At 43.1% G+C, this 21671-nt stretch overlaps 1 protein-coding gene across 1 annotated transcript in view; it reads left to right on the top strand.

Moving 5' to 3' along the window:
- Window positions 1-21671, top strand: part of LOC139404200 (collagen alpha-2(IV) chain-like) — a 125244-nt gene that overhangs the window by 78738 nt on the left and 24835 nt on the right. Inside the window, exons 5-9 of the mRNA XM_071147195.1 lie at window positions 18186-18320; window positions 18442-18486; window positions 18636-18752; window positions 19558-19626; window positions 20419-20454. Of these exons, the coding sequence (XP_071003296.1) occupies window positions 18186-18320; window positions 18442-18486; window positions 18636-18752; window positions 19558-19626; window positions 20419-20454 (402 nt within the window). The remainder of the gene's footprint in view (window positions 1-18185; window positions 18321-18441; window positions 18487-18635; window positions 18753-19557; window positions 19627-20418; window positions 20455-21671) is intronic.

Consider the following 21671-nt stretch of genomic DNA (forward strand, 5'->3'; position numbering starts at 1 on the left):
ACATGGTGAGGTAACTGGGAATGTGTAACATTGTTTTTACATCTTTACATCATCACATAACAAACCCAAGGTCAGCTATTGTCACCCTGTGTGTGTGTGTGTGTGTGTGTGTGTGTGTGTGTGTGTGTGTGTGTGTGTGTGTGTGTGTGTGTGTGTGTGTGTGTGTGTGTGTGTGTGTGTGTGTGTGTGTGTGTGTGTGTATTATGGGCAGAATGTAAGTATTCTCTGTAAAAGCTGCGAATTGTGTCAAAACTTGAGTGGCACAGGGTTTCTTTGGAGCATCATCACCTGGTTGGATCAGAAGATAAGATGTGGGATTACATGACCATGGTGGGGGTGTGGAAAATAGACTTCTTTGTAGCAGAAACAGGAATTTAGACATTTATATCCTTTATTCTCACGCTCTCTGGGGCTCTCTCTCTCTGACACTCTCTCTCTCTATGACACTCTCTCTCTCTAAATTTGAGTCAGTCACGTATTCTAACACTTTGTACTCTCTGTTTAGGGCCAAGTAGTGTTCTAGTTTTTTTGTTAATTCTTTCCAATGTGTCACGTCAACTAATTATCTTTTTGTTTTACCAGGTAAGTTGACTGAGAACACGTTCTCATTTGCAGCAACGACCTGGGGAATAGTTACAGGGGAGATGAGGGGGATTAATGAGCCAATTGTAAACTGGGGATTATTAGGTGACCGTGATGGTTTGAGGGCCAGATTGGGAATTTAGCCAGGACACCGGGGTTAACACCCCTACTCTTACAATAAGTGTCATGGGATATTTAATGACCTCAGAGAGTCAGGACACCCAATCCGAAAGACTGCACTCTACACAGGGCAGTGTCCCCAATCGCTGCCCTGTGGAGTTAGAATATTTTTTTAGACTAGAGGAAAGAGTGCCTCCTACTGGCCCTCCAACACCACTTCCAGCAGCATCTGGTCTCCCATCCAGGAACTGACCAGGACCAACCCTGCTTAGCTTCAGAAACAAGCCAACAGTGGTATGCAGGGTGCTGCTCATGACTTGGTTGAGTCTAATTGTGTTGCTCTCCTGGGGCTCTGTGGGATGTGTTTGTGTTTGTGAACAGAGCCCTAGGACCAGCTTGCTTAGGGGACTCTTCTCCAAGGTTCATCTCTCTGTAGGTGATGGCTTTGTTATTGAAGCTTTGGGGATCTATTCCTTTTAGGTGGTTGTAGAATTTAAATGCTCTTTTCTGGATTTTGATAATTAGCAGGTATCGGCCTAATTCTGCTCTGCATGCATTATTTGGTGTTTTACATTCTACACGGAGGATATCTTTGCAGAATTCTGCATGCAGAGTCTCAATTTGGAGTTTGTCCCATTTCGTGAATTATTGGTTGATGAGCGGACTCCAGACCTCACAACCATAAAGGGCAATGGGCTCTATAACTTATTCAAGTATTTTTAGCCAAATCCTATTTGGTATGTTGAATTTTATGTTCCTTTTGATGGCATAGAAGTGCCTTCTTGCCTTGTCGCTCAGCTCGTTCACAGCTTTGTGGAAGTGACCTGTGGCGCTGATGTTTAGGCCAAGGTATGTATAGTTTTTTGTGTGCTCTAGGGCAATGGTGTCTAGATGGAATTTTAATTTGTGGTCCTGGCGATTGAACTTTTTTGGAACACCATTATTTTGGTATTACTGAGATTTACTGTCAGGGCCCAGGTCTGACAGAATCTGTGCATAAGATCTAGGTGCTGCTGTAGGCCGTACTTGGTTTGTGACAGAAGCACCAGATCATCAGCAAACAGTAGACATTTGACTTCCGATTCTAGAAGGGTGAGGCCGGGTGCTGCAGACTTTTCTAGTCCCCTCGCCAATTCGTTGATATATACAGTGGGGCAAAAAAGTATTTAGTCAGCCACCAATTGTGCAAGTTCTCCCACTTAAAAAAGACGAGAGAGGCCTGTAATTTTCATCATAGGTACACTTCAACTATGACAGACAAAATGAGAGAAAAAAATCCAGAAAATAACCAGGCATCCCTTCAGGCAGAGGATGCCTGGTTATTCTTTAAAAGTGCTTTTCTCACCATCTTATATAAGCATGCCCCTTTTAAAAAATGTAGAACTAAGAACAGATATAGCCCTTGGTTTACTACAGACCTGACTGCCCTTCACCAGCACAAAAACATCCTGTGGCGGACTGTAATAGCATTGAATAGTCTCCGCGATATGCAACTGTTCAGGGAAGTCAGGAACCAATACACACTGTCAATCAGGAAAGCAAAGGCTAGCTTTTTCAAACAGAAATTTGCATCCTGTAGCTCTAACTCTAAAAAGTTTTGGGACACTGTAAAGTCCATGGAGCACCTCCTCCCAGCTGCCCACTGCACTGAGGCTAGGCAACACGGTCACCACCGACAAATCCATGATAATCGAAAATTTCAACAAGCATTTATCTACGGCTTGCCATGCTTTCCTCCTGGCTACCCCAACCCCGGCCATCAGCTCTGCACCCCTCGCAGCTACTTGCCTGAGCATCCCCAGCTTCTCCTTCACCCAAATCCAGATCGGAGATGTTCTGAAAGAGCTGCAAAACCTGGACCCATACAAATCAGCTGGGCTAGACCATCTGGACCCTCTCTTTCTAAAATTATCTGCCTCTATTGTTGCAACCCCTATTACCAGTCTGTTCAACCTCTCTTTGTATCGTCCGAGATTCCTAAAGATTGGAAAGCTGCCCAGGTCATCCCCCTCTTCAAAGGGGGTGACACTCTAGACCCAAACTGTTACAGACCTATATCCATCCTGCCTTGCCTTTCTAAAGTCTTTGAAAGCCAAGTTAATAAACAGATCACTGACCATTTCGAATCCCACCATACCTTCTCCGCTGTGCAATCCGGTTTCCGAGCTGGTCACGGGTGCACCTCAGCCACGCTCAAGGTAGTAAACGATATCCTAGTCACCATCGATAAAAGACAGTACTGTGCAGCCGTCTTCATCGACCTGGCCAAGGCTTTCAAATCAATCATCGAATTCTTATTGGCAGACTCAATAGCCTTGGTTTCTGAAATGACTGCCTTGCCTGGTTCACCAACTACTTCGCAGTTAGAGTTCAGTGTGTAAAATCGCCTGTCGTCTAGACCTCTGGCACTCTCTATGGGGGTACCACAGGGTTCAATTCTTGGGCTGACTATTTTCTCTGTATATATCAACGATGTCGCTCTTACTGCTGGTGATTCCCTGATTCACCTCTATGCAGACGACACCATTCTGGATACATCTGGCCCTTGTTTGGATACTGTGTTAACTAACCTCCAAACGAGCATCAATGCCATACAACACTCCTTCCATGGCCTCCAACTGCTCTTAAACGCTAGCAAAACCAAATGCATGCTTTTCAACCTTTCGCTGCCACCACCCGCCCGCCCGACTAGCATCACTACCCTGGATGTTTCTGACCTAGAATACGTGGACAACTACAAATACCTAGGTGTCTGGCTAGACTGTAAACTCTCCTTCCAGACTCATATCAAACATCTCCAATCCAAAATCAAATCTAGAATCGTCTTTCTATTTCGCAACAAAGCCTCCTTCACTCACGCTGCCAAACTTACCCTAGTAAAACTGACTATCCTACCAATCCTCAACTTCGGCGATGTCATCTACAAAATAGCTTCCAATACTCTACTCAGCAAATTGGACGCAGTCTATCACAGTGCCATCCGTTTTGTTACCAAAGTGCCTTATATCACCCACCATTGCGACCTGTATGCTCTAGTCGGCTGGCCCTCGCTACATATTTGTCACCAGACCCACTGGTTCCAGGTCCTCTACAAGTCTATGCTAGGTAAAGCTCCGCCTTATCTCATCTCACTGGTCACGATAACAACACCCACCTGTAGCACGCGCTCCAGCAGGTATATCTCACTGGTCATCCCCAAAGCCAACATTTCCTTTGGCCGCCTTTCCTTACAGTTCTCTACTGCCAGTGACTACAACGAATTGCAAAAATTGCTGAAGCTGGAGACTTACATTTCCCTCACTAACTTTAAACATCAGCTATCTGAGCAGCTAACCGATCGCTGCAGCTGTACATAGTCCATCTGTAAATAGCCCACCCAATCTACCTACCTCATCCCCATATTGTTTTTATTTACTTTGCTGCTCTTTTGCACATCAATATCACTACTTACACACCATCATCTGCTTATCATCATCTGCTCATCTATCACTCCAGTGTTAATCTGCTAAATTGTAATTACTTTGCTACTATGGCCTATTTATTGCCATACCTCCTCATGCCATTTGCACACACTATATATAGACTTCCTTTTTTTCTATTGTGTTGACTGTACGCTTGTTTATTCCATGTAACTCTGTGTTGTTGTTTCTGTCACACTGCTTTGCTTTATCTTGGCCAGGTGGCAGTTGTAAATGAGAACTTGTTCTCAACTAGCTTACCAGGTTAAATAAAGGTGAAATAAAAAATGTAAAAAAAATTAAAATTAGGGTGTGCAGGATGAATACGTGGTCTGTCGTACGGTTATTTGGTAAAAAAAAAAAAAAAATTGACATTTGCTCAGTACATTGTTTTCACTGAGAAAATGTACAAGTCTTCTGTTAATGATAATGCAGAGGATTTTCCCAAGGTTGCTGTTGACGCATATCCCACTGTAATTATTTTGGTCAAATTTGTCTCCACTTTTGTGGATTGGGGCGATCAGTCCTTGGTTCCAAGTATTGGGGAAGATGCCAGAGCTAAGGATGATGTTAAAGAGTTTAAGTATAGCCAATTTGAATTTGTTGTCTGTATATTTTATCATTTAATTTAGGACACCATCAACACCATTGTCCTGTAGCTCATTCAATGTAATTGGAGAATCCAGTGGGTTCTGGTAGTCTTTAATAGTTGATTCTAAGATTCTAAGATTTGTATTTGATAATGTATATCTTTTTGCTGTTCGTTCGTTCTCTCTCTCTCTCTCTCTCTCTCTCTCTCTCTCTGTCTCTCTGTCTCTCTCTGTCTCTCTGTCCATGTTTCTCTTTCTTTCACCCTCTATTTCTAAAATGTTGATTAGAATACCTGGAGGATAAGGCAAGAAAGAGAGAAAGAGAGCAAGGGATGGAAAAACAGAATGTGGGGAGAATGGACAGAGGGATCTGACAAGGAGAGGAGTGATCGATAGTGACTGTGTGACAGCAATACCAGACAGAGAGAGAAATAAGTAGAAAAGAGATTTGGATTGAGATGAGGAGGGGTTGAGAGTTGAATAAGGCCAATCAGCAGGTCAGGTCATAAACCACTGATCCATAATGAACATCTTCCATCCATGATGTCATCACCATCACTCTATTTTTTCTTATTTTTTCTTTTGACTTGGATCCTGATTGACGACTGCTCATGTCCCCATTTAACCCGGATCTCTCATGAGTGTCTTACTTGAGGCGCAGGGAGATGAGAGGATAGAGAGAAAGAGATAATAGAAAAAGACAAAGGAGTAATCATCAGGGTGAAGGGAAGTAGATATATCTCTGTCATTCTGAATTTTTTGTTATATCCATAACCAGCCTCCATAACCAGCCTCCATAACCAGCCTCCATAACCAGCCTCCATAACCAGCCTCCATAACCAGCCTCCATAACCAGCCTCCATAACCAACCTCCATAACCAGCCTCCATAACCAGCCTCCATAACCAGCCTCCATAACTAGCCTCCATAACCAGCCTCCATAACCAGCCTCCATAACCAGCCTCCATAACCAGCCTCCATAACCAGCCTCCATAACCAATCTCCATAACCAGCCTCCATAACCAGCCTCCATAACCAGCCTCCATAACCAGCCTCCATAACCAGCCTCCATAACCAGCCTCCATAACCAACCTCCATAACCAGCCTACATAACCAGCCTCCATAACCAGCCACCATAACCAACCTCCATAACCAGCCTCCATAACCAGCCTCCATAACCAGCCTCCATAACCAACCTCCATAACCAGCCTCCATAACCAGCCTCCATAACCAGCCTCCATAACCATACTCCATAACCAGCCTCCATAACCAGCCTCCATAACCAGCCTCCATAACCAACCTCCATAACCAACCTCCATAGCCAACCTCCATAACCAACCTCCATAACCAGCCTCCATAACCAGCCTCCATAACCACCCTTCAGAGGAGGCTGAGAGAGCAAAGCTCAAAAGACTGAAGGTCTCAAATACACACACATGCATGCACACACACACACATGTATATGCACACACACACACACACATGTATATGCACACACACACACACATGTATATGCACACACACACACATGTATATGCACACACACACACATGTATATGCACACACACATGTATATGCACACACACACACATGTATATGCACACACACACACATGTATATGCACACACACACACATGTATATGCACACAAACACACATGTATATGCACACACAAACACACATGTATATGCACACACACACACACATGTATATGCACACACACACACATGTATATGCACACACACACACATGTATATGCACACACACACACGTGTATATGCACACACAGCCTTAAAAAATCAATGGCGCTTCAAAAGGAAAGGAGAGAGGATGTTTGAAGAGCAGATATCCTCAATGTATTTTTCAGATTCTGTGTTTATGCAGGTGCACTGGATTGTGAGACTGAATGTGTGTCAATGTTTTCTCTCTCTCCCTTTGTCTTTCCTTCTTTCTCTCTCTCTTTCTTCCCTTCTCCCTTCATCTCTCCATCTTTGGCCCTTCCTCTGACATCTGTAAAGTATGATTGAGGGCAGACACCTTTCCACCTGTAAGTAATTGTAGAGTCATGAGTCTGTGTGCGATATGCATGTGTGCTTGTGTTGGGCAGTGTGTCAGGGTTTAAATGAGCAATTTAGGTGAGTATGTATTAAGCCACAGTGGGTCTATAAACATATTGAATGCACACAGGACATTCCTAGACCCTACACTCTTTCTACTGTAGACTTAAGCTGCTCTCAAACTCCTCTGTGTTGGAACCAGCCCAAAGCTCAGAGCAGGTTGGACTGCTCACTCTAGAACTTTTCTCTCGTGTTTAGAATGCAGTCCAGATGGTTCTTTCTATCTCCATATACCACACACACACACACACACACACACACACACACACACACACACACACACACACACACACACGCACGCACGCACGCACGCACGCACGCATGCACGCACAAACACACACACACACACACACACAGCTTTCTCCTCCCTCTGCTGGAGGAGTACCATGACCCGGCTACAGTATGTAAAGAGGTCGACCCAGGACTGATATCATATCCATTCTCTCTCTATTTGTGGAGAAGCTGTGTGCCAGGGAGCTGGGCCTCTGATAAAACAGCTGACAGAACTAGGTCAGAAGATCAGGAGGAGAATTGAGAGAGAAGGAGAAGATGAGTTACATACCCACTAGACAAAAACTGGTTGAATCAACATTGTTTCCACGTCATTTCAAACCCCAAAAAGCAATGTGATGACGTTGAATCAACGTGGAAAACTCATTGGATTTGCAAAAAGTCATCAACCTAAGGGCATTTCATCATTTTTTCACCAAACTTTTAACCTAAATATAATGACATGATATTTGTTGTTAATTTCACGTTGAATTTACATTAGAAAATGTAAATGTAAATAAAAACTAGACGTTGAGCTGACTTCTGTGCCGTGTCTGATAGGAATACAGAGATTTATAATTAACAAATAGATTGGAGAGAGAAAGAAAGAAAGAAAGAAAGAAAGACAGAAAGAAAGAAAGAAAGAAAGAAAGAAAGAAAGGAGTGGAGTTGAATGTGAAAGATTACATTTAGCAGAGGGTGGACAACAGAGTAGGAGTGAGGTGAAGGGGTTAATTTGCATCAGATATTGTGGTGTTTGTTCAGGTCCCCTGTGATTTACTATTGTTTTGGTTAAGATGTCCTCCCCTGATTCTTAAACACACACACACACACACACAATTACACACACCCTGTACCCATATCTCCCCTTCCCCTCCTTTATCAGCTTCACATGAAGAATGGCATTTATCAGCTCTGTGTTTTAGCCATGCAGAAACATACAGCCCAGTGCATTCCATAGCACTGCACTAGACAGTTGTCTCTTATATATGCACAACACAACACATACACACAACACACACTAACACACGTGCAAACACACAACACTAGACATGTACTGTAGCTCTTTGGGGACTTACAGAGCCTTCAGAAATAATTCATACCCCTTTACTTTGTCTACATTTTGTTGTATTACAGCCTGAATTTAAAGTTAAGCCTAAATAAATTCAGGAGTAAAAATCTGCTTAAGATGTCACATACTAAGTTGCATGGGCTCACTCTGTTTGCAGTAATAGTGTTTAACATGATTTTTGAATGACCGCCTCATGATGTCTGTACCCCACACGTACAATAGTCTGTAAGGTCCCTCAGTCGAGCAGTGAATTTCAAACACAGATTCAACCACAAAGACCAGGAAGGTTTTCCAATGCCTCACAAAGAAGGGCACCTATTGGTGACATTGAATTTCCCTTTGAGCGTGGTGTAGTTATTAATTACACTTTGGATAGCGTATCAATACACCCAATCACTATAAAGATACAGGTGTCCTTCCTAGCTTTCTTAGTTGCCAGAAAGGAAGGGATTTCCCCGTGATTCCAATAGTGATTTTAAAACAGTTAAAGAGTTCACAAAGGTGATTCTAACATGTATTGACTCAGAGGTGTGAATACTTATGTAATTCAGATATTTCTGTAAAAAACTATGTTTTCACTTTGTCATTATGGGGTATTGTGTGTGTAGATGGGTGACAAAAATAATCTATTTAATCCATTTTGAATTCAGGGTGTAACACAACAAAATTGTGCACAAGCAAGATGGCGCCATCAGAGAGGGTCTTCTCGCTTCTAGTTCTGAGGAAACTATACAGTATTTTGTTTTTTATGTATTATTTCTTACATTGTTAGCCCAGAAAATCTTAAATGTTATTACATACAGCCGGGAAGAACTATCGAATATCAGAGCGACGTCAAACTTACCAACATTACGACCAGGAATACGACTTTCGCGAAGCGGATGCTTTGTTCGAACCACCCAAGGCATTCAAACTTTTCCAGAGGCTGACCAAAAACAAACGTCACCGCAGGAGAGGTAGACGGAGCTGCCTTCTGGTCAGAATTCGGAGTCGCGCACACCACCCACCACTTCCGAGTATTTTACTCGCTAATGTCCAGATAACAAGGTAGAGGAAATTAGGGCTAGGGTTGCTTTCCAGAGAGACATCCGGGATTGTAACATACTCTGTTTCACGGAAACATGGCTCTCTGGGAACATGCTGTCGGAGTCGGTACAGCCGCCGGGATTGTTTGTGAGTCGCACTGACAGTAATAAACATCTCTCAGGGAAGAAGAAGGGTGGGGGTGTACGATTCATGATTAAACTGGAAACCATATATCCGGAGGCTGCATTTATTGTAGCTGGGGTTTTAACACCAACAGCACCCGATGTCACAGAAAGGCCAAAAAGATAATCAAGGACAACAACCACCCAAGCCACTGCCTGTTCACCCCACTACCATCCAGAAGGCGAGGTCAGTACAGGTGCATCAAAGCGGGGACTGAGAGACTGAAAAACAGTTTCTATCTCAAGGCCATCAGACTGTTAAACAGACATTACTAACACAGAGAGGCTGCTGCCTACATACAGACTTGAAATCATTAGCCACTCTAACAAATGGATCACTTGTCACTTTAAATAATGCCACTTTAATAATGATGTTTACATATCTTGCACTACTCATCCCAGATGTACATACTGTATTTTATGCCATCTATTGCATCTCGTCTATGCCGGTCGGTCATGGCCCATACATGTATTTATATTCTTATTTCTTCTTCTTATTTCTTCAAACTTAGATTCGTCTGTATTAGGTAGTTGTTGTGGAATTGTTATATTACTTGTTAGATATTGCTGCACTCTCGGAACTAGAAGCACAAGCATTTCGCTACACTCGCAATAACATCTGCCAACCATGTGTATGTGACCAATAAAATTTGATTTGATTTGAAACGTGAAAGTCAAGGGGTATGATTACTTTCTGAAGACACTATAGAGGAAAATTCCCACATGCTATCCCATCCATCTTATTCTGGTCTGTCACGGCTGTTAAAAGGAGCGGACCAAGGTGCAGTGTGGTGAGCGTACATTTTCTCTTTTATTCGAAATGACGCCGAATAAACAATAGAAAACAAACCGTGACGCTTCAGGCTCTGTGCCATCAAACAAAGTAAACTTCCCACAAACACAGGTGGAAAAAAGGCTACCTAAGTATGGTTCCCAATCAGAGACAACGATAGACAGCTGTCCCTGATTGAGAACCATACCCAGCCAAAACCTAGAAATAGAAAATCATAGAAACACAAAACATAGAATTCCCACCCCAACTCACGCCCTGACCAAATCAACATAGAGACATAAAAAGGATCTCCAAGGTCAGGGCGTGACATGGTCGTATTCTCCCATTGGGTAGTGTAGATTTTCTTACTCACTGTGAATTATATAGCAGACCATAAGGTATTAAGACTGTATCATTTATCATTGAGGAAAATAATAGATTTAATAGATTACAATTATGGACATATACAGTTGAAGTCGGAAGTTTATATACACTTAGGTTGGTGAGGTCAGTACAACTCGTTTTTCAACCACTCCACAAATTTCTTAATAACAAAACTATGGTTTTGGCAAGTATGTCAAGACATTACTTTTTGCATGACACAAGTAATTTTTCCAACAATTGTTTACAGACAGATTGTTTCACTCATAATTCACTGTGTCACAATTCCAGTGGGTCAGAAGTTCAGGAAGGAGACACCTTCTGTTTCCTAGAGATTAACGTACTTTGGTGTGAAAAGTGCATATCAATCCCAGAATAACAGCAAAGGACCTTGTGAAGATTCTTGAGGAAACAGGTACAAAAGTATCTATATCCACAGTAAAACGAGTCCGATATCGACATAACCTGAAAGGCCGCACAGCAAGGAAGAAGCCACTGCTCCAAAACCACCATAAAAAAAGCCAGACTACGGTTTGCAACTGCACATTGGGACAAAGATCGTACTTTTTGGAGAAAAGTCCTCTGGTCTGATGAAACACAAAAATAACTGTTTGGCCATAATGACCATCATTATGTTTGGAGGAAAAGGGAGAGGCTTGCAAGCCGAAGAACACAATCCCAACCGTGAAGCATGGGGTTGGCAGCATCATGTTGTGGTGGTGCTTTGCTGCAGGAGGGACTGGTGCACTTCACAAAATAGATGGCATCATGTGGAGGGAAAATGGTGTGGATATTTTGAAGCAACATCGCAAGACATCAATCAGGAAGGTAAAGCATGGTTGCAAATGGGTCTTCCAAATAGTCAGTGACCCAAAGCATACTTCCTAAGTTATGGCAAAATGGCTTAAGGACAACAAAGTCAAGGTATTGGAGTGGCCATCACAACGCCCTGACCTCAATCCTATAGACCTTTGTACACTCGTAATAGAGAAAAACATGGTCTACTAAGAATTTCTCAAAGTTGGGGTTTTATTCGGAATTGCAGAAAAGGGGCTGTCCCATGATGCCTGACCCTAACTGGGCTCATGGGCAATCCTCTGATTTAGTTCAACTCAAAAGGGAATTGGAGTTTCCTTCATTAAACAGTCCAAAATCACATTACACAATTTTACAAACAGTATCATCCTCACTCATTCATCTTATACAACAATTAGATGTAAACCTCATATCTGAGGCTATTATATAAACAGCGTTATGGTAATGTGGCCGCACCGTCTCCCATGAGCCTCACCAAAATGTAACAAACGGACCAGTTCGTAGCTGGATTCTTTACCAATCTTTTATACCTTCTCCGGAAGTTCTGTGAGGTGGAAGAAATTGCTTTGTTCTCTATGAAAATTCACTATGTTGTTATACTGTGTGGCCATGAGGAGATCCTCTCCTCAGGAATTTACGACCTCTCTCTGACCACAGCAGTCTGGTTGTATTAGCAGAGAGCGGGGGATGGTGCTCGCTGTACCCAAAGAGGGCAACGTCATGACACTGCCCTTGACCAGAGCTCAAATCAAATGTTGTCACAGGCTTCAGGTGTAGACTAACAGTGAAATGCTTAGTTATGGGCCCATAACACAAGGAATAAATAAACAATGAGCAATGTTAACTTGGCTATATACACAGGTTACCAGTACCGAGTTGACGTGCAGGGGTACGAGGTACTTGAGGTACAGTATGTATATATAGGGAGGGATAAAGTGACTAGGCAACAGAAAATATAATAAACAGTGGCAGCAGCGTATGTGATGAGTCAAAGGAGTTGGGGCAAAAAGGGTCAATGCAGAGTCTGGGTAGCTATTTGTTGAACTATTTAGCAGTCTTATGGTTTGGGGGTAGAAGCTGTTTAGGGTCCTGTTGGTTCCAGAAGTGACGTCGGATGCCAAGCAGTTGCCATACCAAGCGGTGATGCAGCTAGTCAAGATGCTCTCAATGGTGCAGCTGTAGAACGTTTTGAAGATCTGAGGGCCCATGTCAAATATTTTCAGTCTGCTGAGGGGGAAGAGACATTGTCGTGCCTTCTTCACGACTATGTTGGTTTGTATGGACCATGATAATTCTTTAGTGATGTTGACACCAAGGAACTTATGGCTCTCGACCCGCTCCATTACAGCTCTGTCGATGTCGATGGGGGCATGCTCGGCCCTCTGTTTCCTGTAGTCCAAAATCAACTCCTTTGTCTTGCTGACGTTAGGGGAGAAGTTGTTGTCCTGGCACCACACTGCTAGGTCTCTGACCTCCTCCATGTAGGCTGTATCATCGCCACGGTGATCAGGCCAACTTAATGATGATGTTGGAATCGTGTACGGCCACGCAGTCGTAGGTGAACTGAGAGTACAGGAGGAGACTAATTACGCGCCCGTATTGAGGTATTACAGACTGGGTCAGGGATAGGTTGAAAATATCAGTAAAGACATGTTCCAGTTGGTCAACGCATACTCTGAGTACGCATCCTGGTAATTAATCTGGCCCCGCGGCCTTGTGAATGTTCATCTGTTTAAAGGTCTTACTCACATTAGCTATGGAGAGCGAGATAGCACAGACGTCCAGAACAGTTGGTGCACCCATGCATGGTTCAGTGTTGCTTGCCTAGCATTTAGCTAGTCTGGTAGGGTCGCATCACTGGGTAGTTAGCGGCTGGGTTTCCCTTTTCTTTGTAATCCGTTATAGTTTACAATCCGTTATAGTAGGATTCGATCTTAGTCCTGTATTGACATATTGTATGTTTGATGGCTCCTTGGAGGTCGTAGCGGGATTCCTTATAATCGTCTGGATTAGTGTCCCACTCCTTGAAAGTGGCAGCTCTAGTCTTTAGCTCAGTGCAAATGTTTTCTGTAATCAATGGCTTCCGTACGTACGGTCACTGTGGGGTCGTCGATGCACTTATTAATGAAGCTGGTGACTGAGGTGGTAAACTCCTCAATGTTATCAGATGAATCCATGAACATATTCCAGTCTGTGCTAGCGAAATATTCCTGTAGCTTAGCATCCGGATCATCAGACCACTTCCCTATTGAGCGCGTCACTGGTACTTCCTGTTTGAGTTTTTGCTTGTAGGCAGGAATCAGGAGGATAGAGTTATGGTCAGATATGCCAAAGGGAGGGCAAGAGAGAGCCTTGTATGCCTTTCTGTGTGTTGAGTAGAGGTGATATAGAATTTTGTCTCCCTCGCTCTCCCTTTGGCACAGATGACATGGTGGTATAAATGAGGTAAAACGCATTTTAGTTTCCCTGCATTAAAACCACCAGCCACGAGAAGCACCGCCTCTGGATGTGCATTTTCTTGTTTACATTATGGCCCTATACAGCTCGTTGAGTGTGGTCTTAGTGCCAGCATCGGTTTGGGGGGGTAAATAGATAGCAACAAAAAATATAGATGAAAACGCTCTTGGTAAACAGTATGGTCTACAGCTTATCATGAGGTATTCTGAGTAGCAAAAACTTGAGACTTCCTTAACATTAGAGATCGCACACCAGCTGTTGTTAACAAAGAGACACACCGAGATTAGTGATCGCAAATCGAGATTAGTGATCGCAGTTCTACGTCCAGAAGCTGTTTTCAGTCATAGGAAATGATTATGGAAGATCAGCGTGAAAAAACACACAAAACACACAGGATTGGTCAGGAGCCTGTATAACTCACATTGGTAAGATTTTGCCAAAAGCCATTGCCGAAATGCATACATCTGCATCGATGGCTCAAACATACACACACGAACCTCCCCCTCTCAAGCACAAACTTGGTAGTCAGATACACTCTATCACTCTGTATAATAGGCTTCAGGGGGTTTGACTGCCTTGTTGTCTGACTTTGTGTTTTATTTCCTCTTATTACTATGGTTCCCCCACCTCCAGGCATAAACAAATTTGTGCAAAGAATTTGAGATAAATAAGCTTTTTGTTCATATGTAACATTTCTAGGATCTTTTGTTTCGGCTTATGAAACATGGGACCAACACTTTACATGTTGCGTTTATATTTTTGTTTAGTACACTGTATTTCAACCATCCTCATCACTACAGATATGGCACTTCTCACATTCTCTTTTCCTTCCCTATCCAACCCTGAGCTCTTTCTCTTTCTACACACAGAGTATCTTAATCACAACGGTTTATTTAGTTGGTAGATTAGACTTTGTGAAGTTTCAAACAGCCAATAACCAAAACACGCTGGACTGAATAACGCTCTGATTGGCCTTTTAACATGACATGGGATCGCATTTTGAACATGTCATTGTTGTTCTGATCTTCAACAGGCATCAGACAGGACACCCAGCTTTCTCTCCTCCTGCCCCAAGCCACTCTCTTATCTGACTGCATGCTCTGTGTATTTGATGGAGAGATTAAAGGAAGTGTGTGTGTGTGTGTGTGTGTGTGTGTGTGTGTGTGTGTGTGTGTGTGTGTGTGTGTGTGTGTGTATCAGAACGTATACTCATATGCAGGATTTGACATGTTCCCAGGCAGAGTTACCAGAAATAAAGGACCGTGTACCATCATTCAGATAAGAGGTCGCCCATAGCTCATAGGAGTCAAACACAGTTGATTTTTATTTTACACTAAAGTTTAGTCTCCCATAATCACTGGATGGCAGACGAGAGTAGTGGTTGACTATGCGTAACTTTACAAAGCTCAAGAAGAAAGACATGTCTCTCTCTTATGGCCATAGGTTGATACCACAAAGTCGTAACCAAGGTTTTGGGTGTTTCCAGTTCTCTCTGAAGTTATGCTTGGCAGTTTAAATTAGACTGATGGCATAGGCAAGGATATGTAGCAGAGGAGGCTGGTGGGAGGATCTCATTGTAATGGCTGGAATGGAATCAATGGAACGGAGTCAAACATATTGTTTCCATGTGTTTCATGTGTTTGGTACCATTCCATTGAATCCATTCCAACCATTACACTGAGCCGTCCTCATATAGTTCCTTCCACCAGCCTCCTGTGATATGTAGTCTATGCATCTATATACAGTGCATTCGGAAAGTATTCAGACCCCTTCACTTTTTCCACATTTTGGAAAAATTACAGCCTTATTCTAAAATGGATTCAATACATTTTTCCCCCACATTAATCTACACACAATACCCCATAATGACAAAGCGAAAATAGTTTTTAGAAATACCTGGTTTACATAAGTATTCAGATCCTTTGCTATGGGACTTGATATTGAGCTCAGGTGTATCCTGTTTCCATTGGTCATCCTTGAGATGTTTCTACAACTTGATTGAAATCCACCTTTGGTAAATTCAACTGATTTGACATGATTTGGAAAGGAACACAGCTGTCTATATAAGATCCCACTGTTGACAGTGTATGTCAGAGCAAAAACCAAGCCATGAGGTCAAAGGAATTGTCCATAAGGCTCTGAGACAGGATTGTGTCGAGGCAAAGATCTGGGGAAAGGTACCAAAACATTTCTGCTGCATTGAAGGTCCCCAAGAACACAGTGGCCTCCATTATTCTTAAATTGAAGAAGTTTTGAGGCTGTAATCACTGCCGAAGGTGCTTCAACAATGTACTGAGAAAAAAGGTCTGAATATGTATGTAAATGTGATTTTTCATTTTCTATTCTTTAGAAATTTGAAAAAATGTATAAAAACCTGTTTTTGCTTTGTCATTACGGGGTATTGTGTGTAGATTGATGATGAAAAAACAACAACAATTTAATCAATTTTAGAGTAAGGCTGTAATGTAACAAAATGTGGAAAAAGTCAAAGGGTCAGAATACTTTCTGAAGGCAGTGTATGTCACAGAGCTGGAATCCGTGTCTTATATTCTGACCTGCCTTATTAAATAACCAGAATACGTCACAGAGCTGGAATCCGTGTCTTATATTCTGACCTGCCTTATTAAATAACCAGAATACGTCACAGAGCTGGAATCCGTGTCTTATATTCTGACCTGCCTTATTAAATAACCAGAATACGTCACAGAGCTGGAATCCGTGTCTTATATTCTGACCTGCCTTATTAAATAACCAGAATACGTCACAGAGCTGGAATCCGTGTCTTATATTCTGACCTGCCTTATTAAATAACCAGAATACGTCACAGAGCTGGAATCCGTGTCTTATATTCTGACCTGCCTTATTAAATAACCAGAATACGCCACAGAGCTGGAATCCGTGTCTTATATTCTGACCTGCCTTATTAAATAACCAGAATTTGGAAACGGTTTATTGATGAAGTCTTAAGCTACCCGACTTCCTTGAATTCCTTTCAACTCCTAAATGTTTGTTCCTTTCACCGTGCTCGGGAAGGGGTGTGTCCACCAGAGCTGTGGTCGGGAGCGCCAGTTATCATGGTCCTATTCCCCTGCTCAGATGTTACATGCATTAACCAGTGTGTTATGTCATCAACTGTGCCGTTGGGCACCAGATTGCTATAACATATGTTGTGGTTAGCTGATACGTAGAATACCTATCCAGGCGGTGTAAGATCTGGCATGCGTCAGCAACGTCTGAACAGAGGAACACGGGGGTAATGTGTGTGCGGGGTAATGCAATTGCTAAATCCCAAGGGAGAGAGAAATGTGTACCTGGTTTATTTGTGCTTAATGTAAGGTTCTACATAATAATAATTGTGATGTATACATTTATGTTAATTGAGAAATTGTTACTTGAATATAATGACTGTGATTTCATGCCTTTGTGGAAAGCATTGGTTTATAATTGGTGCTAATGGTATGTTCCAGGTGGGAGGTAGGCCAATGCCAGCCAGGGCTAGAAAATACATTTCTGTCTAGGCCAACAGTGTTCTATCAGAGCTGTGTTTTAGTAATTGATTACTTTCAGTTAATCCGAGTTTATGTTTCTAGTCAAATGTCTACGTCCTGTTGCAAATAGATTTACGTAGTGTACATTATTTTGGCGCCTTATTCCCACTTTGCTGAAAAAGCTCTCACCCTTAGTCCATGGGCCAGAGGGACAAATTTCACATATTTGTCAACTTTGTGGTGGCAAAGTCTAATGATGATTTTCATTTAGTCTGACCTGGTTTCCACTAGATAGCACAGCCACAAGTAAAATGTGCTATATTGTAAACGTTGTTTGTCTTAATGTAAGGTTAGGGTTAGGCATAAGGTTAGCAGTGTGGTTAAGGTTAGGTTTAAAATGACGTTTTAAGAAGAGAACTTGTAAGAATAATCATGGTTTATGACTTTGTGGCTGGGGTAACTAGTGACGACCGGACTACCTGCTTCCTCACTGTTCCCCCAGTCTAAACAGTGTTTCTCCACCTATACTTTTAGTAATGCCAGAAAACCCCCACTGAGTGGAGTCTCACTTCCACTGCAACATGTTTAGTTGCTGTAGATGTTCATATCATTTGACAGCCAACTCATTATGTAGGAGGAGTTGCATTGTTGTGATGCTTTAACCTCTATTCAATACTAAACCCCCAGTTACCTGCCTGTAAGGCGAATGAATGGCGTTTCTATGTTATTTTTATAGCATCAACAGGTGAGTTTAAACACTTTTCATCACATATACATTTGAATGTTAATGTCTCCATCCCCCAATTATTGTATTGTCTGTCCTCTGTCTGATGATGAACATATCTCTCTTCCTCAGGGCCAGCCTGGTCTTCTTGGTTCTCAGGGCCCCCAGGGGCCTCCAGGACGTCTAGGGGACCCAGGAGTCCAGGGAGTCCAGGGAGAGAAGGGCGACAGGGGCAGAGGAGGCTTCATCGGCCCCAAGGGTTCTGTGGTGAGGAACACTGACTGGGGAATTCTTCTCTAGAGATCTCAGACACCGGCCTAGTAGTGTGTCCAGTCATCAAGTTTTGGTATGGACTTATATACAGTGAGTGTTTTTCCTTTCTCCGCAGGGGATGACTGGTGTTCCTGGGTTTTCCGGGTCGGACGGTATTCCTGTAAGTGGGATTAAAATGATTTTCTCCAAAAACAGATAAATAACAGACACACATGCCAAAAAAAACATCTGCTGTTGTTTTGTTTATACTTTAAGAACTGTACTGATGTTGTTAAGGATACTCATGAACTGCTCCATGTCATCATCCAGGGCCACCCAGGACAGGCTGGGCCTCGTGGGAAACCTGGAGCAGACGGGTGCAACGGAACACACGGAGACTCAGGGTCGGCAGGGCAACCAGGCTACGATGGCCAGCCCGGGTTTAATGTACGTATGAGCCCAGTTGATGTCACCAGAGATGTTTGTTGAGAAAGAATCAGGGTTTCCACCTTGTAGACTGAGACATTGAATAACTTCCTTTCTTTATATTTTCTCTTTTAATTGTCTACCCATTCCCCTTTCACTCTCTCTCTGTCTCTCTCTGTCTCGCTCTCTCTCTCCGTCTCTCTCTCTCTCTCTCTCTCTCTCTCTCTCTCCGTCTCTCTCTCTGTCTCTCTCCGTCTCTCTCTCTCTCCTTCTCTCTCCATCTCTCTCTCACTTTCTCTCTCTCTCTCCGTCTCTCTCTCTCTCTCTGTCTCTCTCCGGCTCGCTCGCTCTCTCTCTCCTTCTCTCTCCGTCTCTCTCTCCATCTCTCTCTCTCTCTCTGTGTATCTCTTTCTCTGTCTCTCTCTCTCTGTCTCTCTCTCCGTCTCGCTCTCTCTCCGTCTCTCTCTCTCTCTCTCCCTCTCGCTCTCTCTTGCTCTCTCTCTCCGTCTCTCTCTCTCTCTCCTTCTCTCTCCATCTCAATTCAATTCAATTCAATTCAAGGGCTTTATTGGCATGGGAAACATGTGTTAACATTGCCAAAGCAAGTGAGGTAGATAATATATAAAGTGAATATATAAAGTTAAATAAACAATAAAAAATTAACAGTAAACATTACACATACAGAAGTTTCAAAACAATACAGACATTACAAATGTCATATTATATATATATACATCTCTCTCTCTCTCTCTCTCTCTCTCTCTCTCTCTCTCTCTCTCTCTCTCTCTCTCTCTCTCCATCTCTCTCTCTCCGTTTCTCTCCACAGGGTCAGATGGGCAGGAAGGGACAGAAGGGAGACACTCTGGAGCTGAGTGTGTTCATGGAGCGCTTCAGGGTGAGAGGAGAGGGCTGGAGGACTGTGGAATAGATCTGATAAAGTATTACATACAGTAGTATCACCTCCAAAGGCTGTCAGAGCACTGTATGACCTCTGTGTCCATAGTAAAGGCTGTTTTAAATGGTACATCATGTCAGTTGGGCCAGTAACCGAAAGGTCGCTGGATAAAATACTCGAGCCGATAAGGTGAAAAATCTGTTGATGTGCCCTTGAGCAAGGCACTTAACCCTAATTTGCTCCAGGGGCGCTGTACTACTGTGGCTGACCCTGTAAAACAACACATTTCACTGCACCTATCCAGTGTCCACTGCTTTTCGCATGGCACCGACTGGTAAGACGCTTCAAGAGGGTGGTCAGGTGTACGCGCTAGCAAGGCAGAGGTCCCGGGAGGAAATGGTACTCGCTAAGCAAGCAGTGTGACATCCTTTACCCTAGTGCCGTAACCCTGATCTACAGTTGCGCTCAGCTCAACGCTGGAGTCGCTGTTGAGTAAGTGTGAGGGGTGATTGTAGCACATGGGAATGTGTGCAACTTCCTCCTCAGCCTGAAGTGTCACCACTTGCTCCAGAGAATAGCTAGCTTTTCATGTGGCGCCGACTGGTGAGATTCTTCAGGATGGCGGTCACGTGTGCTAGCAAGGCAGAGGTCCTGAGTTTGCGCCAGGTATTCGCCGAATCAGGAGGAAGTGGTACTCGCTAAGCAAACAGCGTGACGTCCTTTACACACACATGATGTGCTCTTGTATTCTACAAACAAACAACCTCTTCTCTCTGTGTGACTTTTCTAAAGGGAGATTCAGGGCAGCCCGGATATCCTGGATTAGTTGTGAGTATATTTACATTGACTGCTGCTACTCGCTGTTTATCATCTAATCATCTATACATAGTCACTGTACTACACTCTACATGTACACATTACCTCAACTAACCTGTACCCCTACCTACATGTACACATTACCTCAACTAACCTGTACCCCTACCTACATGTAAACATTACCTCAACTAACCTGTACCCCTACCGACATGTACACATTACCTCAACTAACCTGTACCCCTACCTACATGTAAACATTACCTCAACTAACCTGTACCCCTACCTACATGTACACATTACCTCAACTAACCTGTACCCCTACCTACATGTAAGCATTACCTCAACTAACCTGTACCCCTACCTACATGTACACATTACCTCAACTAACCTGTACCCCTACCTACATGTACACATTACCTCAACTAACCTGTACCCCTACCTACATGTACATATGACCTCGGATAAAGCTGTACCCCTACCTACATGTACACAATACCTCAACTAACCTGCACCCCTACCTACATGTACACATTACCTCAACTAACCTGTACCCCTACCTACATGTACACATTACCTCAACTAACCTATACCCCTACCTACATGTGCACATTACCTCAACTAACCTGTACCCCTACCTACATGTACACATTACCTCAACTAACCTGTACCCCTACCTACATGTACACATTACCTCAACTAACCTGTACCCCTACCTACATGTACACATTACCTCAACTAACCTGTACCCCTACCTGCATGTACATATGACCTCAACTAACCTGTACCCCTACCTACATGCACACAATACCTCAACTAACCTGTACCCCTACCTACATGTACATATGACCTCAACTAACCTGTACCCCTACCTACATGCACACAATACCTCAACTAACCTGTACCCCTACCTACATGTACACATTACCTCAACTAACCTGTACCCCTACCTACATGTACATATGACCTCAACTAACCTGTACCCCTACCTACATGTACATATGACCTCGGATAAAGCTGTACCCCTACCTACATGTACATATGACCTCAACTAACCTGTACCCCTACCTACATGTACATATGACCTCAACTAACCTGTACCCCTATCTACATGTACATATGACCTCAACTAACCTGTACCCCTACCTACATGTACATATGACCTCGGATAAAGCTGTACCCCTACCTACATGTACATATGACCTCAACTAACCTGTACCCCTACCTACATG

This window comes from Oncorhynchus clarkii, chromosome 3 (genome assembly GCF_045791955.1).
Source record: "Oncorhynchus clarkii lewisi isolate Uvic-CL-2024 chromosome 3, UVic_Ocla_1.0, whole genome shotgun sequence".
Taxonomy (NCBI): Eukaryota; Metazoa; Chordata; class Actinopteri; order Salmoniformes; family Salmonidae; genus Oncorhynchus; species Oncorhynchus clarkii.